This window comes from Oncorhynchus gorbuscha, linkage group LG18 (assembly GCF_021184085.1).
Source record: "Oncorhynchus gorbuscha isolate QuinsamMale2020 ecotype Even-year linkage group LG18, OgorEven_v1.0, whole genome shotgun sequence".
Classification (NCBI taxonomy): Eukaryota; Metazoa; Chordata; class Actinopteri; order Salmoniformes; family Salmonidae; genus Oncorhynchus; species Oncorhynchus gorbuscha.
This window is the reverse complement of record NC_060190.1, coordinates 27893699-27916050: the sequence shown is the minus strand read 5'-3', so window position 1 is coordinate 27916050 and position 22352 is coordinate 27893699. Positions and strand designations below refer to the sequence as shown.

Below are 22352 nucleotides of genomic sequence, written 5' to 3'. Positions count from 1 at the left end.
AGTTTTGAGGGAGCGTGCAATTGGCATGCTGACTGCAGCAATGTCCAACAGAGCTGTTGCCAGATAATTGAATGATAACTTCTCTACTATAATCTGTCTCCAATGTCATTTTAGAGAATTTGGCAGTACGTCCAACCAGCCTCACAACTGCAGACCACGTGTAACCATGCCAGCCCAGGACCTCCACATCCGACTTCTTCACCTGCGGGATAATAGTCTGAGACCATCCACCCGGACAGCTGATGAAACTGTGGATTTGACCAACCGAAGAATTTCTGCACAAACTGTTATAAATCGTCTCAGCGAAACTCATCTGCATGCTTGTCATCCTCACCAGGGCCTTGACCTTACTGCAGTTCGGCGCCGTAACCAACTTCATTGGGCAAATGCTCACCTTTGATGGCCACTGGCACCCTGGAGAAGTTTGCTCTTCACAGATGAATCGGTTTCAACTGTACATGGAAGATGGCAGACAGTGTGTATGGCGTTGTGTGGGTGAGCGGTTTGCTGATGTCAACGTTATGAACATAGTGCCCCATGGTGGGGTTATGGTATGGGCAGGCATAAGCTACGGACAACAAACACAATTGCATTTTATCAATGGCAATTTGAATGCACAGAGATACCGTGACGAGATCCTGTGACCCATTGTCGTGCATTTCATCCTCCGCCATCACCGCATGTTTCAGCATGATAATGCACAGCCCCATGTCACAAGGATCTGTACTCAATTCATGGAAGTTGAAAATGCCCCAGTTCTTCCATGGCCTGTATACTGTCGTGAATGAGCCTAGTCAATATTACCTGAATATGACTCCTCTAGTCCCCAGAATAAACTCTGGTAATACTCAAACCAGAAAGAACAAGAAGAAGCGGAAGAAGGTCAGGAAGTAGCCTCAACCACAAGCAGCGAGAGAAGCAGCAGTGTGGACTGTATGCAGCTTTTCCTCTACTGGAGGGAGGAGGTTCATCTTGGCAACATCCCCCTTCAACTCAAGCCCTGGGTGTGAGCTGGTAGAGTTGCCTGATGGCACGTGGGCCATGAAGCAGATGACATGACGATTGTCATTACCTACGAAGAAACCAATGTGGTACCTGACTCTGTGTAGACATCACATTTAAAGGAGACAGTGTGTTATGTAACTTTGCTTGCATGTTATGTGTAAGGGGAGGATGTATTGTGGGGCTGTAGTCAAATGGGGCATGGGCTTGAGCAAAAAGTGCATAAAACCCAGGGGTGAAAGTAAGGCAGTGCGGTCTGGTATGGCGTCCCGGTAAAACATGAGCCTATCACAACAATGAAAACAAAATGTCAAGAAACCTCTATGCTATTACATCATTATCTATCATTACTGTATGTCAGAGGCATGAAACACTTGCAAATGGACTTGAAAACAGGTGGTATATCCTATGCAAAATATGATGTGGTTCAACAAGAACACTGACATGTTGCTAAGGCAGAGATGAGTGGCCGAAAAACCGAGACACATGCGGACAGCAGTGGGGTCATTCATTTTGTCCTAATGACAATCGCCAAATGTTGTTACACGTTTTGTTGTTTGTGTAAATTATGTCTCTTTCCATTCACCACTTTGTTTGGATGCTTCAAATACAATGCTTTCAAAAAGTTTTCAGACCACTTAACTTTTTCCACATTTTTGTACATCACAGCCCTATTCTAATTTTTTTTAAATGTAAAATCCTCATCAATCTACAAACAATACCCGATAATGACAAAGCAAAAACTGGGTTTTTAGAAATGTTTGCAAATGTATTCAAAATAACACATAAATACCTTTCTACATAAGTATTCACACCCTTTGCTATGAAATTCTAAATGGAGCTCAGGTGCATCCTGTTTCCATTGATCATCCTTGAGATGTTTCTACAACTTGATTGGAGTCCACTTGTGGTAAATTCAAATGATTGGACATGATTTAGAAATGCACACATAGTTGACAGTGCATGTCAGAGCAAAAACCAAGCCATGAGGTCAAATTAATTTTCCGTAGAGCTCAGGGACAGGATTGTGTTGAGGCACAGATCTGGGGAAGAGTACCAAAACAATTCTTAAGCATTGAAGGTCCCCAAGAACACAGTGGCCTTGATCATTTTTCTCCCCAATTTTGATCTTGTCTCATCGCCTCAATTCCCCAAACGGGCTCGGGAAATGAAGGTCGAGTCATGCATCCTCTGAAACATGACCTGCCAAACCGTGCTTCTTAACACCCGCCTGCTTAACTCAGAAGCCAGCTACAGAGGAAACACCATTGAACTGATGACCTGATGACCGGAGTCAGCCTGCAGGCTCCTGGCTTGCCACAAGGAGTCGCTAGAGCACGATGAGTAAAGCCCCCGGCCAAACCCTTTGGGCCAATTGTGCGATGCCCTTTAGACTCCCGGTCACCCATATTCATCAGGAAGTGCTCTGTAAATGTGCTCTGAAAATGAGCCATGCTGTGGATACAGCCACTAAAGTGATAAACTTCATAAGAGCAAAATCTTTAAACCACAGGCAGTTTGTCTCACTGTTGGAAGAGACAGACTCCCACTCTGTCTGCCGTATTCTGTCTTTGTTCTTGTTTCCTTATTAGGATGCTCCCCTACCTCACAAACCAGGTGTCTCCCAGGATAAATAGCTGACATTTGGAGGAGACTAGGTGACACCTTTTGTAGATTGTGTTGTGGGACCTTTGAACCTTTCATCACCCTGCATTATCACATTTTCATGCAAAACACTAAACTACTGAAAATATTGTATTCCTCAACTGCAAGATAAATACAATTTTGCTACTCCTTATGCCACGTTGGCTCTGATTTGCCTTCACTGAAGAGACAGACTCATGACCCTCACAATGAACTGAATTTGGGGTAGGTGATTAAAAGGGTGTGGGACCAAACAAACCTTTTTGCAAATCAAAGAAAATGTACAACTGCAAGATAAAGAATGGTCAAATTTGCCTTCACTGGGAAAACCCTATTGACTTCCAAACTACAACGGAAGGGCCTTTTTGCACATCAGATGTAGCCAACAATCTCACCCACCTTCCGACACTACTAGTCTGTTGCCTATCCGATGACCAGCAGGAGAAATATACATCGCTGCTGCGTGCTTTGAGCGGTGAGTTTTCTCGTCAATTTGATGATTTCAAAGTGTTGGAAAATGGCATGCTGTTGGTTTCCTCTCCTTTCACCTTCAATGTGGATAACGCTCCCACTGACCTGCAACTTGGGCTTATCGATCTTCCGTCTGATGCAGTGATTGGAGAACTATTCAAAACAATGTCACTGATGAGGTTCTATGCATCTCTCGATGAACAAAACTTTCCAAAGATTAGGAGTCATGCTCAGAAGATGTTTGTACTGTTTGGGTCAACCTATGTATGTGAACAGACATTTTCAGTGATGAACTATAACAATTCAAGGCACAGATCATCTCTTACCGATTCTCACCTCTCAGCAATCCTGTGCATAGCGACGTCAGAAACTATACCTGACTTCACTGCTCTAGTCAATGCCCATCAGAGACTTCACTCCTCACACTGATTGAGTAGTTTAAATGTAATGTTGAGCTCTCTCTCTTTCTTTTCCGTACAGTACACCCACATCAGTGAAGGCTGGTGGAAGGAGCTATAGGAGGACTGGCTCATTGTAATGGACTGGAATTACTATGAGTAATATGTGAGTTTTGGGGGGTATTTCAGATTAAACGAAAATATCGGCTTGATTTTCATTTACAGTCACTGTTTCTCTTGTCTTTGCATGTTGAGTCTGAACACAATACAGCTTGCTTCTTTCCTGTATTACTGAATTTACGGGGGGTGTATTGCAGCCTTGGTACCAGTCTGTTTAGCTATAATTTCACTCATTGCCACTCCTGTCAAGCTAAATATTAGTGGAATGTAATAGCTGGACAGAGACTGGAAACCAGGCTGGGCTTATTTTGGTTATGCTTTAACAAGTGTTTCGACAAGTGTTAAACAAGGTTTAGATAAATTAGTACATGGAACTCTGCTCTACAGTATGTGTGACTGATAGAAGTGCTCTAGCCTGGTCCCAGATTTGTTTGTGCTATCATGTGAACTCCTTTGTCACTCATTGTCATGCTGTCAATGGCAAGTTGTAGCCTGACAGTTTTCTTGAACTGCTAACCGCAATGGAGTGCCTGCCGGTTGAGGACATACTCTATCAATAAAAGGTGTAGGTCATAGATTCAAAACATTGCATTGCAGATGTTTTTTATTTAGACTTCTCTTGGCACCATTTTCTCATAACACAAACAGTCATCCGCTAGGACTTGCCCTAATGCCAACCCCAGCTCTCAGTGGTCTGTGAAGGTAACAGAGGGGAGTGAAATATCACTGCATGCTTGTGTTGCTGGAGAGAGATTTTTCACTAAGCCTGTTTTGTGCAAACATCCAACTTCTTGTACTCGAATGCTTGCACAAACAGACTTGGCTTTGTTTTCATCAACTGTTCTTAAGTTAAATTAAAGTTATTTATGCAGAGTATAAACTGTTGTGTTATCATTCTAGCCAGTCAAACAGTCTCCCCCTTTTTAAGTAATGTTGAGAGAAAGTGTTTCTGTTTTCCTATTTTTACTGCACTATTTGTCATTAGGTTCTATAATTTTTCCCAAAAGGCACCCTATTCCCTTTATGGTGTACTACATTTGACCAGAGCCTTATTGGTCTTGGTCAGAAGGAGTGCACTATAAAGGGAATAGGGTTCCATTTGGGGTGCATTTTGGGACACAACCTTGTGTATGTGTCTGCTGAGTCTTCTAAATAAAGTGAGCCTCAAGTCCCCATTCTCTAACCTGCACCTAAAACCCTACTGACAAGTCATATGCAATTGATAAACATGTATGACATCAATTTCCTGTGCATGTTGGTGTTGGGGGATTTTTGCCCTCAGTTCAAATCTTGTTTCCCCTGGGAAGCCAAGAAGATAGCATGATATACTACCATATTATCTCAAGGACAAGGTAAGATGGACAAAGTCATTTGAGCTTGACACATTTGTATTGTTTATTGAAAACAGAGGAATACTTCAGTCATTGGTATGTAATAGGATGCTGGAATATCTGTCATTCTTATGTAATATCGGAAATGCATATTGAGAGGTTTTTTTTTCTTCGGTGATATAGTTCTACATATCACTGACTAAATGGAACAGCATATCACTATACACAAGTGCATTCGGCCACTCACAGGCTCTAACATAACACAATAACATACTCTGAGAATGATGAATAAAGCATAGAGTACAGCATATTTACATACAGGCCTTTGGTACAATATTGGTTTAAATAACTAGCGGGTCAAAGTTTTCTGGTTGAAATTCTTCTGTTGGTGGATCTGCCTTGCGGTAAATTATAGCACCAGTCCAATGAACAAGAGACATCCTGGCTCGTTTGCTGACATTATGAAATCGCATGAGAAAATCATCATTTCCAATCAAGTAAATCAACGGATTGATTGCGCTATTCAGGCAAGCCAGGCCGCGGCTGATTTGATGGGCAACATAGATGTCATCGAAGCTTGCTTTGCAGGTGCCTTCCATTTTCAAAATCCTTATCTTCAAATTGAGATTTCTCAAAACATGGTAAGGGATAAAGCAAATTGAGAATAACACAGTCAATACGATGACTAGTTTTAGACACCTCTGTTTCAATAAAGTATTGACGTTGGCTTTGGTGGCAAGGACCACTACTATATGTCCATAGCAAGCAAGAATGACGAGCAATGGTATAACGAATCCGGTAACAGTCCAGCCAATGCTATACGGTAGGTAATCCTTGATAAGGTGGTCCGCTGTTGAGTCATAGCACGCATCTGAGGAATTTGGCGCTGTCTTGTCAAAGAACATATCCGGAAGTATCTGAATAAAAACCAAAATCCAGACAAGAAAACTTATTGCCACCGAGTGGCGAGTGTTGATTCTTCCCATCACGTTCATTGGGTGCACAATACCAAGGTATCGATAAATACTGATGCATGTCAGGAACCCGATACTGCCGTAGAGATTCAAATTGAAACAGAATCTGGTGATCTTGCAGAATGTTTGTCCAAATATCCATTTACTGTTTAGCGCGTAATAGACAACCAAAAATGGTAATGTGAATAGGTATAGCAAGTCCGCTATTCCAAGGTTGAGAATAAATACGTTAATACTTCCAATTTTCTTCCAGCGTGTAACAACAGTTTTTAACCCACAGAAGTTTGCAAATGTTCCGACGGCAAACACAAGCACGAACACAGCTGGTAAAAATCTGTGCGTAAAAGACAGGTTCATTTCTGCACATGTGGTAATGTTGAGAACGTGCGCGTCGCGGTCCTCTGACATCTTCATCTTGGTTCTTTTCAATCAGAGTGAAGTCAAGACACAGGCTATATTTCGTATTGCAGAAGAATATCAATCCGTGACGCTCAGAAGTTAATGAGATCAAACTTGGACATGGACACACTTCGGAAATCGTAGCCGTACACAAACATGCTGCGCATGACGACCTAGTGTGAAACTAAAAGTGTATACACCCATTTCCTTAGATATAAGGATTATTCCATTCGTTTACAGGAGGTAATGTGATACTGTATTCGAAAGGTAAATTCACAGAGTTATAGTATCCTGCAATTATTACTGCAAGTCAAGATATGAGTAACAACCCACTGGGCACACACTGGTTGAGTCAGTATTGTTTCAATGGTCAACCTATTGTGATGTGATTTTTTTATTTAAAGTAATCACCAGTAGATTACTGTTTTCATCTCATTTCAACCAGCGTTGTAAACATTGCAATTAGGGAAAACTTAAACTTAAGTACAATGACTTAACCTGACTAACAGGTTGTTACATTAACATAATCATCAGAACTATCTATACATTGGAATTGAGTCAAAAATTCCATGTAGAAATGTAACAAATATTTTTCATCCTTTGTACTGAGTGTACAAAACATTAAGAATGACATATACTGACCAGGTGAAAGCTATGAGCACTTATTGATGCCACGTGTTAATTCCACTTCAATCAGTTTAGATGAAGGGGAGGAGACACGTTAAAGAAGGATTTTTAAGCCTTGAGACAATTGAGACAGAGATTGTGTATGTATGCCATTTGGAGGGTGAATGGGCAAGACAAGATTTAAGTGCCTTTGGAAGGGGTATGGTAGTAGATGCCAGGCACACCGGTTTGTGTCAAGAACTGCAACGCTGCTGTGTTTTTCTCACTCCACAATTTCCTGTGTGTATCAAGAATGGTCCACCACCCAAAGGACATCCAGCCAACTTGACACAATTATGGGAAGCATTGAAGTCAACATGGGCCAGCATTCCTGTTGAACACTTTTGATACCTTGTAGAGTTTATGCTCCGACAAATTGAGGGCAAAAGGAGGGGGTGCAAACTCAATATTAGGAAGTTTTGTGGAATTTCATATTTGAACAAACATATTTCATTTGACCTTGTTTCAATGTTGATAGTAAAATGTTTTTTTTTTCATCAATGTCATTGTTTCAATGTCATGCCATCAACCTAAATAAAGAGGTATATTGAATTAAAATATGGAACCACAGTCCAACAACTCTTGCCTGAACAGTGACTCCTACTGATAATGATGTGGAATAATGCACTTCAGTAAGAACAAGCCTACCATACAGATGCCTACCTCTATGTAACCTGCTTAGCTTTGGAAACCCCATGCAGCTAGTACAGCTGAGCTATCATGTAACCACATTCAGACATTGATGAGGATTCATACAAAAAAAATTATAGACTACCTGAATCACGTTGAATAGTTGACAGTAACTCCTCTAACTTTTCTCACACAAGTTGTATGCGAAAGTCAATTTGAAGTGGAGTTGTGTTTATGTAGGCCACATTTACATCTGATTTGCCCAAAGGACACCCTTATATCAAAGTGTGGCTATGTATCATTCATCCATGGTTGATTGGAGCTTTGGACATTTAGATGTCGTTATCATTAGCCCTATAAATAGGATGCCAAATTCATGATATTAATAATAATCTTTTACCTTTGGATATTTTATTTTATATGAAGGACGGTTGGTTGATTTCAAATGTAACCTACAAGTTAATAATTCACATTAGATTCACGTCTCCATCTCAACCAAAAATCAAATAGGACTAAATCCAATCAAACTTCATTTGAAGTGCATTTAAAGTTTTATTTGATTTAGTGCTGTTCTTTAACAGATTTTTGGTTTGCGATAGAGACGTGAATCCAACATATCAGTCATTAATTTGCAGACAAACTGGATATTGAATGAACGCAACCAAATCAACACTTGAGGGAGATGTAATGTTCAGTTTGGATGGTATATTACTGTATATATTATGAATAACACATATAAAAGACAATATCCAAAGGTAAAAGTTTATTGCTAATATCACAAATTTGGTATCCCATTTATAGGGCTAATGTTACTACTTCTAAACTTTTAAAGATCCTGTGTCGAGCCACAGATTTGGGGATTGGTACCAAAAAATGTCTGCAGCATTGAAGGTCCCCAAGAACACAGTGGTGTGGCAGAATAATCAGAAATTGCTCAGTAACATAGATAATTAAGATGTCTTATCTGCATAATATGCTTATATGATTGAACTGTTGAACTCTTGTTATTAGAATGTATCCATTTGGACTCTGTTGTTGGCAGTTGCACTTCCTCCCTCAGATGGGCCTCAGTCACCTGGTGCCCAGAAATGGGAGAAGTCAGGCTTCTCTATCACATGTCCCTGTTGCTATACATAATATCAGAAAGAGAAGAGGACAGAAGGATACATTGTCTTCATATCTGGATATGTATCTTTACCTATTACAAACCATGTAAAGGGATGGCGTGATTAATAGGGAACCAATTACTTGTCTCCACATGTCTGTGCCCAGTCACTCCCTCCTTCGGCTTTGGGGGAGATACGTTCTGAGACAGGGTGTGTGGGGTAGTGTCTGGAACCATTGTACATCATCTCTGATGTTGCACCTATCCTGGGATTGTGTATGACTTAGATGCTCACTCTCCTCTGTGAGCTCATCTAGGCGTGTGGTCAAGGACATGGGTTTTACTTGAGATAGGGGTATCTGGAGTTGACAATTGATTTATGCCATAGAATGAGTTGGTGTTTATGTACTATGAAGTACAAGGGATGTGATCTGAGCCTTGGGCCAAACTCTGTACAATAAGAAGAGTCTTCATAGCAAATGCTATCTGACTGGGGGATACTCCTTTCTCAATTATCAAGGCTCACCTTGTGACCCATTCCACACATCTGTTGTTTGCTATGTAGACTAAGGGGGTGTATCTTTGCTATAAAAAGGTCTTTGTATCCTTTGTTTCGGGGCTCTCAACGAATCATCTGAGTGTGGTTCGTCGACCAGCCATCGCTATTGCAGAGCTCTCACTAATAATGATTCAGTTTAAGTATAACTCTGACTTGTGTGATAAGTTTGTCTCTCCTCATTTGATAACACAGAAATTAACCACTACAGTGGCCTCCATCATTCTCAAATGGAAGAAGTTTGGAACCACCAAGAGGCTTCCTAGAACTCGCCGCCTGGCCAAAATGAGCAAACAGGGCAGAAGTGACTTGGTCAGGGAGGTGACCAAGTGTCACGTTCTGACCTTTATTTCCTTTGTTTTGTTGTTATTTAGTATGGTCAGGGAGTGAGCTGGGGTGGGCAGTCTATGTTTGTATTTCTATGATTTTGGGATTTCTTGGCCTAGCATGGTTCTCAATCAGAGGCAGGTGTCATTAGTTGTCTCTGATTGAGAATCATACTTAGGTAGCCTGGGTTTCACTGTTTGTTTGTGGGTGTTTGTTTCCATGTCTGTGTTTGTTCACCACACGGTACTGTTTCCGGTTTCGGTTATGGTACTGTTTTTGTATTTTAGTGTTCAGTTTGTCTTTAAAATAAACATCATGAACACTTACCACGCCGCATCTTGGTCCTCCGATCCTTCTCGCTTCTCCTCCACAGACAAAGAGGAGGAGGAAAACCGTTACACCAAGAACCTGATGGTCACTCGTACAGAACTTTTTGTCTGTGGAGATGGGAGAACATTCCAGAAGGACAACCATCTCTGCAGCACTCCACCAAGCGTGGTGGTGGCAGCATCATGCTGTGGGGATGTTTTTAAGCGGCAGGGACTGGGAGACAGGATCGAGAGGAAGATGAATGGAACAAAGTACAGAGGGATCCTTGATGAAAACCTTCTCCAGAGCGCTTAGGACGTCAGACTGGTGCGAAGGTTCAGACAGCCAAGACAATGCAGGAGTGGCTTCAGGACAAGAGTCTGAATGTCCTTGAGTGGCCCAGCCAGAGCCCGGACTTGAACCCGATCAAACATCGCTGGAGAGACCTGAAAATAGCTGTGCTGCGATGCTCCCCATCCAACCTGATAGAGATTGAGAGGATCCGTAGAGAAGAATGGGAGAAACTCCCCAAATACAGGTGTGCCAAGCTTGTAGCGTCATACCCAAGAAGACTTGGGCTGTAATCGCTGCCAAAGGTGCTTTAACAAAGTACTGAGTACTTACAGTACCAATCAAAAGTTTGGAAACACTTACTCATATTTTATACAATGTAAAATAAGAGCGAAGACATCAAAACTATGAAATTACACATTTGAAATCATGTAGTAACCAAAAAAGTGTTAAAAATATATAGATTTTAGATTCTTCAAAGTAGCCACCCTTTGCCTTGATGACAGCTTTGCACACTCTATTCAGACCCCTTGGGCTCTGAATACTTTCCGAATGCATGAGCATAAGATGAAAAATATTTTTTACGTGGAATTTTCGACACAATTTGTTTACATAGTTCTGATGATAATGTTGAAATTAGACAGGATAAGTCGTTGTATTTACTGTAAGTTTAAGTTTTACTCTAATTTTAATGTTTACAATGCTGGTTGAAATAAAAATAAAATAAAATGAAAATAGTACTGGTTGATTGCTTTTTACTAATCCAAATGTATTTTCTACGTCACAATAGGTTGACAAATGACATTGAAACAATGTTGATTCAACAAGTGTGTTCCCAGTGTGAAAAGGCTATTAAAGGCTTGAATGTGAGAATTTAAATATTTTAATGATTAACCATACCAATCTACAAGACAGTAATTCAGGTGTCTTTATCCTCTTTGTAACATAGCATAATAACAATATTACTGAAACAATAATTTGACTGATAACATAATACTTACAGTTTATAGAAATGATGACTGACAGCTAAGCTTGCGCATGAAGGTCACTTGGAGTTGACACCAACCTATTTTTACTCAGAGTAACTTCCTACTGTACATTCAGTTCCATATTTACTTTGAGGTAACCGAAACTGCCGCTTATAGGCCTCCACCTCCATCCACCACCATGCATCACTCAATCAACTAGTCACTCATCCTCTCTCTCTCTCTCTCTTTTTCTCTCTCGTTCTCGTTCTCTCGTTCTCTCGTTCTCTCTCTCTCTCTCTCTCTCTCTCTCTCTCTCTCTCTCTCTCTCTCTCTCTCTCTCTCTCTCTCTCTCTCTCTCTCTCTCTCTCTCTCACACACACACAGGCACCTTTTCTAAGAATCTTGATGATGGAGGTATTCATTTAAATTAAATGGCCCTAATCAATATTCAAAATCAAATAGAGGATGAACTTCAATCAAACCTGCACTGCGGAAATTGTTAACACTGTTATTACACATATTCTAAGCAATGCAAAGCAGTTGACTATATTTACTGGGTTAAACTAATGGTGCTTTTTTCAACAGCGCAGGAACCATGTGTTTTTTCCCACAGTGCAAGTTTGATTGAATCCTACCCTACTCTTCGATTCCTATTCGTATGTCATTGTCCAGTATCTTCACTGACAGGGCTTGCCCATCTCTGGCTTTGGGGCTATTTCACTCTCCACGGTCCTATACTCTAAAGCCAGGGAATGGCTCTCCTGTAGGCTGTGAATGGGGACTGGGGACAATTGTAGTGGTGGCAGGAGCAGGACTCAATCATCATCACCTGCTGGTGGATCATCCTGCCCTGGGGGCAGCGGAAGGCCATGTTGACAGTCCTGGTGTGGTAGGGGCTGCAGCAGCGGCCTTCCAGACACTGCAGGCCACAGAACCGGAACCTGTAGGCCCACGTGCTCAAACAGCCCTGGTGCTCCAGATGAATGGGCACGGGAGACCTGAAGCTACTATCGCAGGCACCAGTTCCCTGCAACACACATAACAGTGGACTTCAATTTAAAACATTGAATGATTTTAAATGATCTCTTACTTCAACTTTTAGTTGATCAACATGGACTTTGAAATATTAGGACATTTTGACAACTCTCCATACAATTCTTCATGATGCAATTCTTCTGATGGCACACATTTATGATCAATTTATGGTCAATGCTGTATCTAAGTAAAGGTACAATGTAAATTATATCAAGTAATTCATCCCATTTGCCAAAAAGTGAGGTACAACAATGAAAGCAAAACATTCTAATGGCCAAACTGTCCACCCACCTCAAGTGGCAATCCATTCCACCTCAACTAACCTCGAAAACAAAATGGCCAGACAGCAGTAAGAGTATTTGCAAAGTGTTTGAGAGTGTTTGAGGTAAAGAAAGGCGGAGACCGCTGCTCCCACTCACCACATGCGACCTGCTGCGAGGCACGGCAGTGGCCTGGCATGGCCTGACTTGACACAGTCTGGTTTGGGTCTGCAGGCGGCAGGCCCAGTTCTTGTTTGAGCTGCGGGTGGAGACACCTGGGCCACAGCTGCTGGAGCAGGGGCTCCAGTCTGTGATCTGCTCAATGCAGTTGGAGTTCAGGCCCTGGCCCTGAGACTGAGCTCCACCACCATCACCACGAAACCCGTGACGCACCCTCTCCCTCTCTGGTGGTTTCTCCACTGGGTAGTGTTGAAAGACAAGGGCAATGTGATGCTGTTAGTCCATTTGTATACTCATTGGGTTTGTTATGTGAGGATATTGATATGGCTATGCTATTACACGCAAAGGAAATGTTATGTGCATTTCTTGTCCATTAAATGTGAATATTGTGGGTTTTAAATGCTTAAATATACGTGACTTCTGGATTCAATACATACTGCCTATTTGTATGATGTAACTACTCCTTGCACACACATGTCTTCAGTTGAAGCATCAACAGGTTAGCTACAAAAAAGGGTAACACTTTACTGGAAGAGGGTATCCGTACATAAGGCATTCATAAAACCTTTATGACACCATTCATAACATGTGTTAAGAACGTTGTTATTAAGAACGTTTTTTAAATGATACTGTAACATTCATAAAGCGGGTATTTCATGAAGGTATAATGAGTGCATCGATTAAAGGGTTACTCCAAAACAATAGTCTACCAATGGAAAGTTCAGCTTGATTGCCAACATTAGCTTTCCTTTCAAAATGTTTGCACAAGGTAGTTACAGTATGCAGTTGGGAGGCGTTGTGGAATTTGTCCATGCGAGGCGAGCAGGGTTGAAGAAGAGTTGCTTGCAAGGGTGTGAGGCATTCCTGTGTGAGGCATTCAAAATGTTATGCCTCGACTTAACCCTCAAGGTTGTTGTGTCCTAATTTTTAACTAAATCATGATTTATAGGACACCACAATGTCAAGGGAATGTCGCAATTGTCACGAGTGAATGAGCCCAGCATCTTGGAAATTGATTGCACATATTGGCAACCCAATCTCACATTGTAAGACATTCCGCGTCTTTAGGACAAATTTCATATATACAGTGCTTTCGGAAAGTATTCAGACCCCTTGACTTTTTACACATTTTGTTACGTCACAGTTTTGTTCTGAAATTGATCAAATCCTTTTTTCCCTCATCAACACACAATATCCCATAATGACAAAGCAAAAACAGGTTTTTAGACATTTTTGCTAATTTATAAAAAATTAAAAAATTAAATGAAATATCACATTTACATAAGTATTCAGACCCTTTACTCTGTACATTTTGTCAAAGTACTTTTTGGTCAGGGAGGTGACCAGAACTCAATGCCTTCTGACATGGAGTTACAAGCCTGGCACTCCTGTATTTGGGGAGTTTTCTCATTCTTCTCTGTTGATCCTCTCAAGCTCTGTCAGGTTGGATGGGGAGCATTGCTGCACAGCTATTTTCAGGTCTCTCCAGAGATGACAGCCTGGTTCAAGTCAGGGCTCTGCCTGGGCCACTCAAGGACATTCAGAGACTTGTCCCGAAAAACCTGATTGTCTTGGCTGTGAAACTAAGATCCTCGTTGTCCTGAAAGGCCAACCTTCACCCCAGTCTGGGTCCTGAGCACCATCTGTATATTGCTCCATTCATCTTTCACTCAATCCTGATGTTTTTCAGTCCCTCCTGACTGAAAAACATCCCCACAGCATGATGAATGGACCACCATGCTTCACAGATGGTGCCAGGACCCACCTGGGGTGAAGGTTCCCCTTCAGGCCAAAGAGTTCCATCTTAGTTTCATCAGACCAGACAATGCTTGTTTTTCATGGTCTGAATGTCCTTGAGTGCCTTTTGGCAAAATACAACCAGGCTGTCATCTTTGGACTGAAAATTGGCTGTCCATCAATGCTCCCCATCTAACCTAAAGAGCCTGATTGGTGGAGGATCAACAGAGATGGTTGTCCTTCTGGAAAACTCTCTCAAATCCACAGAGGAACTTGTAACTCTGTCAAGAAGTGACCATTGAGGCTGGTCACCTCCCTGACCAAAAAGTACTTTGACAAAGTACAGAGTAAAGGGTCTGAATACTTATGTAAATGTGATATTTCCGGGGGATGTTTTTTGTTTGTTTTTGCTTTGTCATTATGGGGAATTGTGATTAAACTGATGAGGGGAAAAAAAGTCAAGGGGTCTGAATTACTTTCCAAATTATATTATTTTTAGTCTTTTTTTTACTATTTCTCCATTTCATATTTTTATTTTACTCACTTTGAGATTATTCTTGTAAAATGAAAAATAAATAAATAATTACTATTAATCATTCCTAATCAGTATTTCTTCATATTTTTGCCTATCGAGTACTGTACCTGCAGCCATAGTGTCTGGGTAAATGTTGTTGTCCAGGCTTTCACAGACCCACTCCCTGCAGCACCTCCCAGGCTGGCGCACTAGCTGAGGGTTGGGGCAGTTGGCTGCGGCAGGAACCTGTAGGTCATCGCTGCACAGTGGCACACAGGTCACCCCGCCACCCAGGCAGTGGCACAGCTGTGCACACGACTGCTGGAATGTCTGGCCCTCCTCGAAGCGCATGCCGTTCAGTTCACATCCCAGCATGTTCTGGCCTGGTCACAGAGAGAGGAATAGATGGGGAGACAGATGGGGAAGTGAGAGAGTGAACTTTTTTAAAGTAAACTCCAAAAAAGAAACGTCCTCTCACTGTCTTGTCTCTCTGTAGTGCTGTCTTAGGTATCTCACAGTACGGACATTACATTACATCGGCAGTCCTCATGCCTCCTTGCAGCATGCCTAAAGCACGTTCACGCAGATGAGCAGGGACCCTGGTCATCTTTCTTTTGATGTTTTTCAGAGTGAGTAGAAAGGCCTCTTTATAGTGTCCTAAGTTTTCATAACTGTGACCTTAATTGCCTACCGTCTGAAAGCTGTTGTTGTCTCTAACGACCGTTCCACAGGTGCATGTTCATTCATTGTTTCTGGTTCATTGAACAAGCATGGGAAACAGTGTTTAAACCCTTAACAATGAAGATCTGTGAAGTTATTTGGATTTTTACAAATTATCTTAGAAAGACAGGGTCCTGAAAAAGGGATGTTTCTTTTTTTTGCTGAGTTTTAGGTGAAGCGGAACAAAACAAAAATCAAATCACATTGCATTACTCGCATACTCGCATACTCGCATACTCGCAATGCGCCGAATACAACAGGTTTAGACCTTACAGTGAAATGCTTACGTACAAGCCCCTAACCAACAATGCAGTTTAAAAAATATGAATAAGAATAAGAAATGAAAGTAACAACTACTGAAAGATCAGCAGTGTAAAACAACAATAGCGAGACAATATACAAGGGGTACCGGTACCGAGACAATGTGCGGGGGAACCAGTTATTCGAGGTTATTGAGGTAATATGTACTTATAGGTAGAGTTATTAAAGTGATTATACATAGATAATAACAGAGAGTAGCAGTGGCGTAAAATGGGGGGGAATTCAAATAGTCTGGGTAGCCATTTGATTAGATGTTCAGGAGTCTTATGGCTTGGGGCAGAAGCTATTTAGAAGCTTCTTGGACCTAGACTTGGCGCCCCGGTACCGCTTGCCGTGCGGTAGCAGAGAGAACAGTCTATGACTACGGTGGCTGGAGAATATGACAATTTATTTGGGCCTTCCTCTGACACCGCCTGGTACAAGGAAGCTTGTCCCCAGTGATGTATTGGGCGGTACGCACTACCCTCTGTAGTGCCATGCGGTCAAGGCAGAGCAGTTGCCATATCAGGCAGTGATGCAACCCGTCAGGATGCTCTTGATGGTGCAGCTGTAGAACCTTTTGAGGACCTGATTATCCATGCAAAAATTTTCAGTCTCCTGAGGAGACTAGGTATAGGTTTTATTGTGCCCTCTTCACAACTGTCTTGGTGTGCTTGGACCATGTTAGTTTGTTGGTGATGTGGACACTAAGGAACTTAAAGCTCTCAATCTTCTCCACTACAGCCCCGTTGATGAGAATGGGGGCGTGCTCGGTCCTCCTTTTCCTGTAGTCTACAATCATCTTCTTTGTCTTGGTCACAATGAGGGAGAGGTTGCTGTCCTGGCACCACACGGCCAGATCTCTGACCTACTCCATATAGGCTGTCTTGTCATTGTCGGTGATCAGGCCTACCACTGTTGTGTCATCGGCAAACTTAATGATGGTGTTGGAGTCATGCCTGTCTGTGCAGTCATGAGTAAACAGGTAGTACAAGGAGGGGACTGAGCATGCACCCCTGAGGAGCCCCCGTGTTGAGGATCAGCATGGCGGATGTGTTGTTATCTAGCCTTACCACCTGGGGGTGACCCGTCAGGAAGTCCAGGATCCAGTTGCAGAGGGTGGTGTTTAGTCCCAGGGTCCTTAGCTTATTGATGAGCTTTGAGGGCACTATGGTGTTGAACGCTGAGATGTAGTCAATGAATAGCATTCTCACATAGGTGTTCCTCTTGTCCATGCGGGAAAGGGCAGTGTGGAGTGCAATAGAGATAGCATCATCTGTGGATCTGTTCTGCTTCAATTTTTGCTTGTGACAACGTACGGTGGCAAGAAAAAGTATGTGAACCCTTTGGAATTACCTGGATTTCTGCATGAATAGGTCATCAAATTTGATCTGATCTTCATCTAAGTCACAACAATAGACAAATATAGCGTCCTTAAACTAATAACACACACATTATTGTATTTTTCTTGTCTATTTTGAATACATAATTTAAATATTCACAGTGTAGGTTGGGAAAAGTATGTGAACCCCTAGGCTAATGACCTCTCCAAAAGCTAATTGGACTCAGGAGTCAGCTAACCTGGAGTCCAATCAATGAGACGAGATTGGAGATGTTGGTTAGAGCTCCCTAGCCCTATAAAAAACACTCACAAAATTTGAGTTTGCTATTCACAAGAAGCATTGCCTTATGTGAACCATGTCTCGAACAAAAGAGATTTCAGAAGACCTAAGATTAAGACTTGTTGACTTGCATAAAGCTGGAAAGGGTTACACAAGTATCTCTAAAGGCCTTGATGTTCATCAGTCCAATGTAAGACAAATTGTCTATAAATGGAGAAAGTTCAGCACTGTTGATACTCTCCCTAGGAGTAGCCATCCTGCAAAGATGACTGCAAGATCACAGCGCAGAATGCTCAATGACATTAAGAAGACTCCTAGAGTGTCAACTAAAGAATTACAGAAATCTCTGGAACATGCTAACATCTCTGTTGACAAGTCTACGATACGTAAAACACTAAACAAGAATGGTATTCACGTTTCAGTCAGAGTCCTGATTTCAACCCGATTGTGATGCTGTGGCATGACCTCAAGAGAGCAGTTCCCACCAGACATCCCGAGAATATTGCTGAACTGAAACGTTTTTGTAAAGAGGAATGGTCCAAAATTCTTCCTGACTATTGTGCAGGTCTTATCCGCAACTCCAGAAAATGTTTGGTTGAGGTTATTGCTGCCAATGGAGGCTCAACCAGTTAATAACTCCAAGGGTTCACATACTTTTCCCACCCTGCACTGTGAATGTTTACACAGTGTGTTCAATTTAGACATAAAAATGTATAATTGTTTGTGTGTTATTACTTTAAACACACTATGTTTGCCTGTTCTTGTGACCTGGATGAAGCTCAGATCAAATGTTATGACCAATTTATGCAGAATTCCGGGTATTTCCAAAGGGTCCACATAATTTTTCTTGCCACTGTATGTGGTGTCAAATCTAGGGAGAAGACATGTGTACTAAAATAACATTTGAGTCATTTAGCAGACACTTATCCAGAGTGCATATATTTTTTTACTTTTTAAACACTTCTAATGGCTGCCTTTAACATCAATGTCGCAATACTTGTTGTATCCAACTGGATATTGTGGGATTATTACCCATGGCTGCCATTCCCAATCCTAAATAACTTAAGTTCTTGGCTATTTTCCTATTATTTATGGCCATGAAATAGAACATTCAACATTCATCTTAGTCAAAGATTTGCGGTGCATGAAAACTGGGATACACTCTTACATCTCACTCCATTTGAGTTCTTATTATCATTACCATGATCACATAATGGAAATGTTTTGAGGCTTTGTACAGTATTTGTACCCTGCAAAGTAGTCGCCTGGTCCCAGATCTGTTTGCGCTGTCTTGCCAACTGTCTTGTAGTTGGATCTTACAGTTGGCAAGATACCACAAACAGATATATCTCACAGTTGGCAAGACAGCACAAACAGACCTGGGACCGGTTTAACAGGGTAGCGCTGTACTCACTGACACACTCTCCAGGACCACCGGGGTAGCTGGCGCTGTAGTCACACTGCAGGCCCTGCTGGCTGTCACACACAAACCTCTCCGTGCAGTCTTCGCCCTCCTGTCTGGCGCACACCTGGCAGCAGCGGCACCCATCCAGCACCGTGGACACCCCCAGAGGGCAGCGTGGTGCGGGCCAGGGGCAGTTGTGACACGGGCCCCCGCAAAGCTGGCAGCACACCTAACACATGTGGGTTGACAGTAGGATGATTAACTGCAGTAGCGTTTGTGAATCAAATGTGTGTGAGACTGCAGTTTTCACCAGTAGCCTTTTGTTGACTGTAGGGGTAAAGCCTTTTTTGTCTGTGACTGTACTATAAATGTTACTGTACTTTTGTGTGTATTTGTTTGTGTAACCTGTAGGGTTCAAATCTTTACAGCTTCCCCAAATCCTTACAGCTTCCCCAAATCCCAATTGGAGGTATTCCGGAATCAGCAGGGAATAAGCTGCAAGGGAATCGTCTAACCTGGAATTTTTTAACCATGAACATCATACAGGATATATTGTACACATATAACGCACAAAAACCGTATGCCGGTCATTCATAGCATCACTTAAATGTATGTCGAATCTTATTTTTTTTCACTGCAGGAAATGCAGATAAGCTTTGTGATTTAAATACATTCACTGAAACCCAGCACTATTAACAGTATTGCACTTTTTTCATGTAGCCTAATTTTGTTCAGCTAATAGCCTAACCACCAATCAAGCAGCACTATGAACTAAACATTCACATCCGGTTGATGCAGGATTATTTTGCTGTTACAATTCTGGTAAAATACTGCCCTCTTGCAGTGCAAACGCATTGCACTCTTTTTGTTTTTAAAGCCCTCCTGCATAAACCTCCGCCTTACCTTACCTTATTGTTGGCTAATCGACGTACAAGATACTAGACCCGGTCTCAGGGATGGCTAACTCTGGAAATCCCTTCAATCTCCACTGAGTTATGTAAATCTGCTTTTAAGTGTTTTTCCAGCGCTCTCTAAAATGAGTTGAATTGGTGTCTCTAGGGCAATTCTAAAGGCTGATTGAGGACCTTTTTACAGAAAAATGTGTTTATTTTCTATGATTGTGTTTTACTTTTAGTGTATTGTTGTGAATATTGATGTATATATTGGTGTATAATTGATGTGTATCAGTGGCGTTCGGTGCCGTTTAAGATGAGGGAGAACAACTTATTTTTTATGAGCATGGCCTTAATTCTATTACAGCATATTGGATGACTGTCATTCATATTCCATTCACCCAGCTCAATGTAACATCGACAGGTTTAGGCTACAAATGTACATGATACTTTACCCATCATGAGGTTGCTACAACTTAGCCTACGAATGAAAGTTTTTTGTAATCAAGGTGACAGACAGTGACACATTCAATACCACCTTGTACACTCTTGCCTGCATCTAATTTATCTGGGGTGTAATCATTAGTCCAACAGTTGCAAACAAGAGTTTCGATTGGACAAATTCAAGTATGTTTATCCCCGTTTCTTTCAAATATGCTTCCGTTTAAGAAACATTTTTCAACTGAATTGGTGGAATAAATACACCCCTGATCACCCACAAATACAGCTTCTACTTTCATAGCAGCACACATAAGAACAGCATGATCACTTTGTTCATTGTATAATTCCTTCTCACATTTACGCGCTGTCTCTCACCTTTTCCATTCGCTTGTGGACTTCAGTGTACAACACAACAGCTGTCTGTGACCAGGCGAAGAAACCTTTCCAAGCCAAACATTCATACCATAACCGCTAACCACTCCACACAGCCTACATCATTGTCACCATATTAGCTAACGTCATAGTCAACATAGCTACTAGAACTAAGGCATTAGTAAACCCGCTTCAATCATGCAGTACAGTGTATAGTCAGCAAGCAGTTTAGCAGTTACACCTTCGGGCCCTGGTGGCAATAAATTAATAAAACCAAAAGTTTACCTCGACTTGGAAGAGGTTCAACATTGAATAGCCATAGCCAGCTAGCTAACATAGCATACCTTTCTGTTGGAGCCGGATGTTTGAGTAGGCTAAACTAGCTAGCTGCATTCACTAGCTAAGTAAGTGAAAGTGGAAAAAATACAACATAATATAGCTAGCTTTCTCTCTCTCTCTCTCTTGCTTCTGTCGTTCTCTCTCTTTGAGTCAACTACTCACCATAATTTATTTACTGCAGTGCTAACTAGCTGTAGCTTATGCTTTCAGTGCTAAATTCATTATCTGATCCTTTGTTTGGGTGGACAACATGTCAGTTCATGCTGCAAGAGCTCTGATAGTTTGGAGGATGTCCTCCGGAAGTTTTCATAATTACTGTGCAAGTCTAAGGTATGGGGTGAGCACCATGTGCCTCCTCGGTTTTGTATTGAAGTCAATGTACCCAGAGGAGAACAGAAACTAGCTGTACCCCGGCAACACCATGGTGCTACCCCAGAGAGTGCTGTTGAGGCTACTGTAGAGCTTAATTGAAAAACTGTGTGTTTTAATAAATGATTTGGTGACGTGAATATATTTAGTATAGTTTTATCTAAAAAGGATAACTTTTTCATTGTTTCACTATTTTTCTTTTACTGAAATTCACTGAGGAGAATGGTCCTCCCCTTCTTCCTCTGAGGAGCCTCCACTGATAGTGTATATGGATGTTTTTATCTGTATTGATAACGTTTAGCATCAGTTTGTGAACCACCATATTCACTTACCAAAAACAAGTGCATACACTATGCTGCAAACAAGTTCATCATCCCATGACATCCCTCAAACATTAAATTCCATTTCTTCCCCAAAATATCACAAGCTTACTTTGACAAATGAAAGATGTTTGACAACTTGAATTCTTGAGGAAATTCTTGAGCTTGTCAACCCTCACCTGAGTGATGATACACAACAGCAGGGAACCAAGGAGCGTCGCATCTCTTCGGTCCATCTTCAGGGGTTAGCCAGTTCTCTCTCGCTCTCTCTTGTCACTCTATCTCCTCAAGAAAGCCGCGGTGCCATTAATGCTGTGTGTTAGCAAACTGCCTGCCTCTGTCCATTCATTTATAAAGTCTGCCTTCTGATGTCACAGACGGTGGACTGCAATGTAAATAGTTACTGGACAGGAATCAAAAATAGTTGTAATTCCACATTCCTGCTACCCATTTTCTTAGTCTCACGCTCTCTCTCTCTTTCTCTCCAAGCCAAGCACTTTTTCCAAAGACTTTCATGGCTTTTGGGGGCAGTTTAGACTGAAGTCCATACACTGTGTATTGACGTGGTGAATTGTGCTTGTGATTGGTCGTGGCTGAGTTAAATTGTCTGTATTTCTTACCGGGATGATGTTCCTGCTTTGACCTGGTGTTTTG

At 41.7% G+C, this 22352-nt stretch overlaps 2 protein-coding genes across 2 annotated transcripts; both read right to left on the bottom strand.

Annotated features, from left to right (window-relative positions):
- Positions 1 to 5011: 5011 nt before the first annotated feature.
- On the bottom strand, positions 5012 to 6483 carry LOC124003883 (P2Y purinoceptor 1-like). Its single transcript, XM_046312516.1, has one exon. It carries the CDS (start codon positions 6352 to 6354, stop codon positions 5308 to 5310), a length of 1047 nt encoding a protein of 348 aa, XP_046168472.1. The 5' UTR covers positions 6355 to 6483; the 3' UTR covers positions 5012 to 5307.
- Positions 6484 to 11930: 5447 nt separating this feature from the next.
- LOC124004132 (CCN family member 5-like) lies at positions 11931 to 21934 on the bottom strand. Its single transcript, XM_046312921.1, has 6 exons — positions 21878 to 21934; positions 18974 to 19181; positions 15046 to 15300; positions 13444 to 13530; positions 12646 to 12905; positions 11931 to 12218 (listed from the first exon to the last, which is right to left on the bottom strand). The coding sequence occupies exons 1-6, from the start codon at positions 21932 to 21934 to the stop codon at positions 11931 to 11933; spliced, it is 1155 nt and encodes a 384-aa protein (XP_046168877.1).
- Positions 21935 to 22352: the final 418 nt, after the last annotated feature.

What these genes read in the sequence shown, in the direction of transcription:
- LOC124003883 (XM_046312516.1), bottom strand. Translation starts at nt 6,354, where the DNA reads ATGAAGATGTCAGAGGACCGCGACGCGCACGTTCTCAACATTACCACA.
- LOC124004132 (XM_046312921.1), bottom strand. Translation starts at nt 21,934, where the DNA reads ATGGACCGAAGAGATGCGACGCTCCTTGGTTCCCTGCTGTTGTGTATC. An exon ending in TGTTGTGTATCATCACTCAG is followed by an intron (nt 19,182 to 21,877) that starts GTGAGGGTTGAC and finishes GTGTGCTGCCAG; the next exon opens with CTTTGCGGGGGCCCGTGTCA. An exon ending in TGGTCCTGGAGAGTGTGTCA is followed by an intron (nt 15,301 to 18,973) that starts GTGAGTACAGCG and finishes CTCTGTGACCAG; the next exon opens with GCCAGAACATGCTGGGATGT.